The sequence below is a fragment of the Mya arenaria genome, chromosome 15 (genome assembly GCF_026914265.1).
Source record: "Mya arenaria isolate MELC-2E11 chromosome 15, ASM2691426v1".
In the NCBI taxonomy this organism is placed as follows: Eukaryota; Metazoa; Mollusca; class Bivalvia; order Myida; family Myidae; genus Mya; species Mya arenaria.
Window position 1 is genome coordinate 16415512 of NC_069136.1, and position 8716 is coordinate 16424227.

Consider the following 8716-nt stretch of genomic DNA (forward strand, 5'->3'; position numbering starts at 1 on the left):
GCATTTTTCAAAACAAATGAAATCTGTTCCATTTTTATTTTTATTTTTTTATTCTTATATCACTGAATTGGAAGTACTGATGACAAAATCAGCTGATTCTGAGACAAGAAAAATAAAAGTCAAAAGTGCCAATCTATGAGAGCGCAGCTTAAAGTAAAGACTGCTACTCTTTTCTCTTATTGGACATGCTTTATAAATTCAGAATGCATTTGGTAACAATACATGATGCACACTAGCATTAAGCATTTTTAATGTGCATTAACTCATTTCTTACTGTACTAGATTTAATGATAATGAAAACATTACGAGGAAGTATACACAAATTTTATAATATCATGCGTGTGATCTTGTTTAGATTTGTTGTGATATGAACATTTGATGTTTGTGTCATAACAAGGGATAATGGATTAGCAATGATAAAAAAAACAGTTTTTTATCTATATTTATGGGCTGATCTTTCTAGTTGGTATATTTAAAAGTATTAAAAAAATTTAGTAAACTTTTTTTTCAAGTTACGAACGCCAGAGATCACGACGGCACTCGTGTATTGAAGATTATATCGATCTTGTGTATACAGTCGAACCCCTTTGGCTCGAACTCCAAAGGACGGGCGAACATACCTCGAGCCTCGGAAAACTCGAGCCAAGCGCGAATGCTTTCGCTCAGTATTAAGAAATCGGTCCTTAACATTGTGTTTGAGCCAACTATAATTCGAGCCAAGCGAATTCGAGCAAACGGGGTTCGACTGTATGTAGGAAAAACAACAACAAAAAACAACAACAACACAGGTGTTAAACGTTACCTGTTATAGGATTGCATCCTGTGGCTGTTTGCTCGTGCTTCTTCGGGCAGCCGCAAACTCCTTCGGTACATTCAGAATTCGGTAGGTAGGCATCGCAGTCCTGATTCTCTCGACAATAACCTATTGTATTGAATAGGTATTGGAAGATAAGACAGGGTCATTGTAATACCTATTGAGTACGCATGACGTAACAGTATGATGAGTTTTGATTATTTAATACAGAATACAGAAACGCTACCGTCCTTCAGCATTTGGACGTCAATGCGGAGCTCCTGGGCCATTTTTATCGAAAACAACCTCGGATGTATTTGGACGGTTTACATACTCAAAAAGCGGTACGTTTAAGTCCGCTGCAAGTAGATCGCGTAGTAATTTTATAAAACAACTCTAAAAACACTACATTTAATTAATGATATAATTCCATAAATACGAACTACTTCAACTGATGTACTGGCATACATTCGAGGTTGTTTTCGATAAAAATGACCGAGGAGTTCCAAATGTTGGACGCCTGTATTAGATTTGTAAGCAAGGAGTGAAACATGTTGCGAAATTTTGCGTTGTTGATTAGAACAGCAATTCAAATACACCACAAAATAAATTCTTAACATTTGACATATGCCCATACCAAACCCTGTTTCGTTATTTCTTGGCGTGTGTTCATAGAACATGTTATCACATGTTGTAAGTCTTAATGTAAGTATCTGATTTGTTTTAAAGTGCTTGTATCTTAAAGCTGCACTCTCACAGATTTACCGTTTTGACAACTTTTTTTTATTTTTTGTCTTGAAAAGAGCAAATTTTTGCGTAAATATCTGCAAACCAGTGATAAAAGATTGCTGATAAAAGATCAGATTGCAGATTTTTATATTTCCGTTGGAAAATAAATGTTTTATGGCTTAAACCGTTTACTAACGGTTTTAAGAAAAATGCTTACAACATCAGTTTTTGAACTTGAATATGAAAATCTGCTATCTAATTTTTTTGTCAGCATTTTTAAATAACTGGTTTCCATGCATATTCGCAAAAATCGGCTCGTTCCAAGAAAAAAAAAGATGTCAATACGTTCAATCTGTGAGAGTGCAGCTTTAAAGTGACTTCTAGACATCATTTGAACTTGAACACACACAAATGAAAAATACTGAGTTCAGTTAAGATCTAAGTTTGTAATACCGGCCAATTGGCTATTTCTAACCTTGTGTGAATATGCACTTGTATGCAGTATAGTCAACCTCACTGTGTTCCGGGCACAGGCAAAGGCCATATTTGCAGTCCAAGTCCTCGTGGCAGTCTGAGGATGAGTTGCACGGCGTGTAGATCGAACCCATAATAGTATCTAAAACAGACAAGGTGGTTATGATATATCATATACAGTCGAGAGCCGTTTGCTCGATATCGCTTGGCTCGATATCGCTTGGCTCGAATTGGATATAAAGGATCGATTTAGTTTTTACTCATTATAAGCAATGGCTCGATTTTTGCGAGGCTCGCAGTAGTTTGGCCGGTTCCTGGGATATCGAGCCCTCGGGTTTTGATTGTAACGCATATATTATATATTTATTATACGCTTTCTGGTGATTTATAGCGATTTCTCAGTAAAATAGAATTGATATTTCACTGTTTCAGAAAGTGAAAATATCACTTTGATATTTTTCACTGTTTTTAAATTTAAGCCCTCTCTCGGTTCCAAATCAAACAAAAGCTTGCACATGGCTGGGACACAATTTCAACGACGTCTTTTCCGAAATGTCGTTATGTGCGCATACATATTGGCGCATAATTGACCTTTTATTCTAATTGAAGGCACGTAATAAAAAAGAAATTTGTTTTTGAGATAGTGATATATTTCACCTCGTCAACACCAAAGGTGTATATTTAACCCGTGGCTACTATTTTGGTGCCCACTCGGTGAAATATATTACGATCTTACACTGACCCTTACAAATAGCCTCTGTATATATTTATTTTTAAATTGATGATCGAACAAGAAGTATTTTTTAAAAAGGATAACAGAATAAAACCAGTGTCCTTAAGCATTTTGCTATAATTCCTATAGCATTCGGATTTATTTACTATATACGTGTGCCGGGACTGAAAATCAGATACGAAGCTTAATATGACATCATGCCAATATTTATCATAACAGCAACTCAAATACTTCACAAAATCAATTGCTTTTTTATATTTGACATAACTGTGTAGATACCCACAACTATAAAAATAATAATTTAAGGTTATTCAATAAACATGTAATAACATGTATATACATGTATAACAGGTAACTTTAACTTTTAAACGTCATTTTGAATAAACGAAAATTAATATACACTATTCAGTTAGGTAATGATTTTAATTGATAATACCGACACGTGGACATTTCTTACCTTGTTGTACAACGCACTGGGCTGCATTATAGTCGAACTGACTGTTTTCCAGGCACTGGCAAGAGTCATTCATGCAGACCAGGTCCTCATGACAGTCCAATGGTGAGTTGCAGGGCTGGTAGATCGTATTCCAGATATTTCCTGTAACGAACAAAGTAGTTCTGAGACGTCATATAACACATACGTTATATAACACATACGTTATATAATATATATCATGCCTTTTATGCTTACTTCTCCATTGTTATTTGAAAAAGATTAGAATCCAACAATACGGAGTTTTTAAAAACATGGTTACAATCTTGTTATAAGTAATCAATATTTTCCATAAATGCAAGTTATTAATAAAGTTGTTAAAGGTTTATCACTCAACATTTATGTTTGTTATACATGTGTATGTATTGAATTTGAATACAAGTGTCACTTTAAAGGCCTATTTTAAGCTTATAGGTGACACCCCCCCCCAAAAAAAAAAAAAAAAAAAAAAAAAAATCGGGGTAAGTACACAACCTCTGTGTATTGATCTTAATCTACCTGCCTTGATCTCTTTTATCGGATCTCCAATCTGAGTGTCCTGCTGTGCAGTTTTTGAGTTTTGATTATAATATTGGACACAAAATGGCCCCAAGACAATACACCAATATACAGGAAAGTGGCCCCTATTGTGACACCAGTGCAATTAGCAAGATGCACAGCAGGGGATTATCTTGCCAAACATTCCTTAAACTATGCCTTTAAAATGATATGATCATCCTAAGGAATTGCAATAGAAGTGACTTGCCTTGCTTATCGCCTGACCCTTGTTCGTTGCTCTCATTACCAGACTTGCAGATTGGTGGACACATATTCATGTCACAGTAAATTCCAGGGGTGCCACCGCAGTCGCCTACAGCATTACAAATGTCACCGGGCCCTGTACAAGAACACAATTAAGAAATATTACACACCACTGAGAGTAATATTTAAGAAATATTACACACACTAAAATATTATGACATTATAAGAACCTGCCAGTCAGCCAGAACCGGCCGAAAGTGTATATGGACCGAGGCGTTAGCTGCATTTTAATAATATCAATAACTTAAAGCTACATTTTGAACAATATCAACTATAGTCTATACACTTATAAAGACCATACCTCTTGGAACACAAGCGTCATGCATGAACGTCTCGGATCTGTTGCATGCACAACTGCCTGATACACAATATGCCCCTGGGACACCTTGGCAATCAATGGCATTAGTGCAGAGCGTCGATGGTAGTGTACCTGTTTTTAACAAACAACTCAGTTACGTTTACACAGAAAATAGTACAGCAGTTTGAATACGAGAATAAAATGTTTATGAATATAAAAGATTAAAGATGGCTCGCTCATGGTTTGTAAAATGCACTTTTTTAATAACGAAATAAATTGTGGGAAAATTAATTTTTGGTACGAAAACATGAGCGAGTAAATTTAAACACAGAAAGGTAGGAGAGAAATGAGTAGAAACAAATCCAATTGTTGCGTTGGACCCAACAGTCAACACAGCTTGATTATATTAAAACACATGTTTTTACCTAAAACATTTACACCTTTATGCCACTGTTTGTTTAACAAGAAAAACATGATTTCAGAAAAACAAATTGGAAATTCCAAACTGTTTTCCCGTCTGCTCCGAAGTTAACCAATCGATTAAAATAAGCACATCAACTTTTCATCGTTTCAATAGCCAGTCGGCTTTATGTCAACCAATCGTAAGCGCTGATTTTTCTATCCAGATGTTTGATTGAACAACGCTCGGATTTTATTTCCCATCCTTCGAACATATTTAATTATGGCGGTTCGTTCAACAAACAATAAAAAATAAAAGGCCTAAGGTGAGTTTCAATGCAAATTAAACATAAAAATAATTATGTTTACTTCTTTGGTCAATGCAACTGCTTCCATCGAATATGAGTGGTTCCTCGCACTCACATTGAGACCAGGTGGGGTTACATACTGATCCGGGGAGCTCGCACTCGCTGCTGTGGTTGCATTCCTTTACTGTAATGAAACTACATCGTTTAATAAATACCTGGTGTGAATAAAGTTTCACCGAATGATCGTTGTTTAGCACAAAAACGAACATTGACGTAGTTTATGGCTTTTTATATCCTGATTTGAATACAAAATCAACTAGTAACTAAAGGGACCCGCATGTGAACATAACTATGTTTACTCGGGTACTGTATTAGTATATCGAAATTAATTAATTAATTAGAATACAACAGACATTTTCAGCCAATGAAATTGCAGATAAGCCACCATTAAGTAGTAGACTTAATCATTAAGAATTTCATCTTTCGCTCGTGTTTTAAGGTCCGCCTATTGCTAATCATTCGATACACACTCCCTGCGTCAGATTTTGCGTCGACAATGTATCAGCCAATGAGGTTGTATTCTAAGTCAGTTAGATAACATGAAGTGAATTCTTAATGGTTAAGAAGGACATTCTTACCCATTAAGAATTCACTTCATGTTATCTAACTATTACATAACAAGATGGAATACCAGAGACGTTGCCCTTGCAGGCTATAGTTCATCAATTTATAATACCTTAGACGTTGCCTTTGCGAGAACTTAACAAAATCACAATCGTTGACTTTACATGTAATAATACAGCCCGATTAAATATAACATATTTTGGCTATTTGTACAGTCGATCCCCGTTGGGTTTCCTTCAGTAAAAAGAAATCGGTCCTTAACATCCAGTTCAAGCTAACGAGGAATTCGAGCCAAGCGAGTTCGAGCCAACGGGGTTTGACTGTAAAATAAAATATGATATAATACCGCAGTCGTTGTCTTCATATGTATAGTGAATCTCCATACAGAGGGCCGGGCACTTCGAATGATCACACCATCCCCCTCCCATGATGTTCTCGCAGTCCTCATTTTCATTGCACATGTCGTAGTATTCTGTTTATTAAGAGTTATTGTATAATACTACATCATTTAATATGCATCGTGCTACAGTTGATTCATAAGAAACTGAAACACTAATAGTTAGTTCACTGGCACCGGATTTACAAACTCAATTATTGGGACATTGGGTAATATGCACTTTGTACCGTATATATATAACTGTATATATATATAACTTAGACGTTAAGTATATATATACACAGAAAGTGCATATTACCTGAGGTCTCAACGACTTCGACAAAGCGTGAGTTGACCGGGCAATCATCTTAATCCGAGTATTAATTGTTTGAGAAACGTTATAGACTACAAACGATTTCATAAAAAAAAACATTCGTACTTGTAAAAGCTTATATGATATGCTCATTTACATCGCGTTTATCTAATCAGAGCACATTATTTACAAAGAAAATGAACTTATCGACTTTGCAAGCGCTTCTTAGTCATTTGGTCGCTTGCCCTACTGCGTTCATACAGCATAAACGCAAGAAAAAATGCGACCAATTCTTTAATGATTTACATTTACCTAATGGTTTCCATAAAGAAGTATCTTCTGCAATTGAGTATTTTTAAAGAAGTGTAACAGACAAGGTACGTTTGTATAAGAGAATAGCTGAATTTGTAACATCGTATATCATTGGTTAAATGACGTCACGCTTATCCAATTAGAGCGCAATATTTAAAAAAAATGACGTGTCATACAATTTGAACATGAAGTTGTATCTGCACAATGGACTAGGGGAATGTAAATTATATGTGAATAAATCGAAAGTTGTCGAGTGAAGAAGGCATGACTTGTGTTGCGTGCCCATATCGATCGTGTTTGCTGCGACATAATGGATGACCTACCTCGATCTCTACACTGGAACGTGACCTCGTCGTAAACTAGCGGATCGCCACAAACACATATCCCCATATCGCAAATCATCCCTGGTGTGCAAGCGGTACTATCAGTACAAGGTGTCGGGTTGTTTTCGTCGACTGAAACAAAATTAAAGTTGTTTTGGTCGACTGAAATAACAAAAGAGCTTACGTGTTTGACTCTTCGCCCAATAGACCAGAGATAGATACCGAGTATTATTACCTTTAAATGTCTTCATTGAATGCGGGCAGTTGTTTTCAAATACTGTGGCATTATCATTAATGATAAGTGATCTGATAATAACTAAGCCCTGAAATGTGCTTGCCGTCCAAACAAGTTCCACTTAGTTGTCACCATCAATTGCACTTCATCCATAAGAAGTAAACTAAGTACGAATACACTGAAAATAACTTTGGATTCAAGAAGATGCACAAGTCAATTGTAACCACTCCTTCTCCACGTCCGGGGGTATACGGGAGTGCCGAGTGAATTTTCGCTCCGAAAATAGCGGTGGAAAATAGCGGGGAATGGGCCTAACCTATGATGTCCTCGGGGTGCAGGTACATTTGGAGGGACTTACCCAGCAGTTTGTCCTCGCAGGGCGGAGATATTACCTGGGATTGGCTGGACCGGAATTCAAAGTCCCCACCATTCCCCGGACCTGGGGGGTGGGGGTTACAATTGACTGGTGCAATAACAGTTTAGAAAACGAAATAATGCGTTTTAACCACGACCTAGCTTTACCTATTGCTACTGAAACATTCAGTATTATAAAATTGCAGGTCTAAATTCTCATAGCAGAATCCTTAATAAATATCGCGATATTTATTTTATTTTAAATCTTCTCAAACTATATATATATATAGTAAGTGAGAATGTTTCAAATACGAGTGTCACTTTTATTGAACTATAAGTATTTTAATTTTGGATGAGACTCCTTATTATATACTTTAATATCAAGGACTAAATGAATTCATATTAAGGTAGGACGATATAAACATTAATGTAAATAAATGGTTCATTTAATTCTTCTTCAGATTTGGCAAACTATCCGCATGTCTAAAATATCAATCACAGGTGCTCGTCACATTGCCTGGATACAGTAATATAATTTTTTTTTTTATTATTTTAATATTTCTTAAATTGACATATATTCACTATCTTGACCAAAAAATATAGATAAATGTAAATAAAAATATAAATATATATTAGTGTTTCCAGGCAATGTGACGTGCACCTGTGATATCAATATGAACACTCACATCGAACATCACGACACATATTTCCATCGAACACCCCATTCAGGCATTTACACATGGAGGACTGCGGGTCGCAATACATTTCAGGATCGCACTGGTTTCCATCGCCACAATACAAGAAACCTAAAACAACAAACGGATTAAGATAGTGCACAGCAATATGGAATACAGAATTTGATGTTATAACGATTCTACCGTAGGAACCAGTGTGTGTATAAATTGCGTCATAAATGCTATGCCGAAAGGCAACATTTTGCGCTGAATGAAGACTTTAAACAAAGAAAACTTTTCAATTTCTTCACCATTTTTAATGAAACCTAGCGCAGTCTACGCCACTTACAGAGCCTCGCATTCGGTCTTTTGCTGGAGTTTGCCATTATTGAGAGTTTAGTTTATGAAAACACTTCAACAAACATTTTCACAAAACCGCCGCCTCATAGAGCACTGTCAAAACATTAGTTTGGAAAC

General features: G+C 36.0%; 1 protein-coding gene across 2 annotated transcripts in view; it reads right to left on the reverse strand.

Annotated features, from left to right (window-relative positions):
* LOC128219685 (uncharacterized) overlaps positions 1 to 8716 on the reverse strand; it is a 120879-nt gene that overhangs the window by 45757 nt on the left and 66406 nt on the right. For both annotated transcript variants that reach the window (XM_052927595.1, XM_052927594.1), the window contains 9 exons: positions 8252 to 8371; positions 6977 to 7108; positions 5999 to 6124; positions 5090 to 5212; positions 4325 to 4453; positions 3968 to 4099; positions 3187 to 3327; positions 1998 to 2138; positions 803 to 922 (listed from right to left, as the gene is read on the reverse strand). In XM_052927595.1, the coding sequence (XP_052783555.1) occupies positions 803 to 922; positions 1998 to 2138; positions 3187 to 3327; positions 3968 to 4099; positions 4325 to 4453; positions 5090 to 5212; positions 5999 to 6124; positions 6977 to 7108; positions 8252 to 8371 (1164 nt within the window). The remainder of the gene's footprint in view (positions 1 to 802; positions 923 to 1997; positions 2139 to 3186; positions 3328 to 3967; positions 4100 to 4324; positions 4454 to 5089; positions 5213 to 5998; positions 6125 to 6976; positions 7109 to 8251; positions 8372 to 8716) is intronic.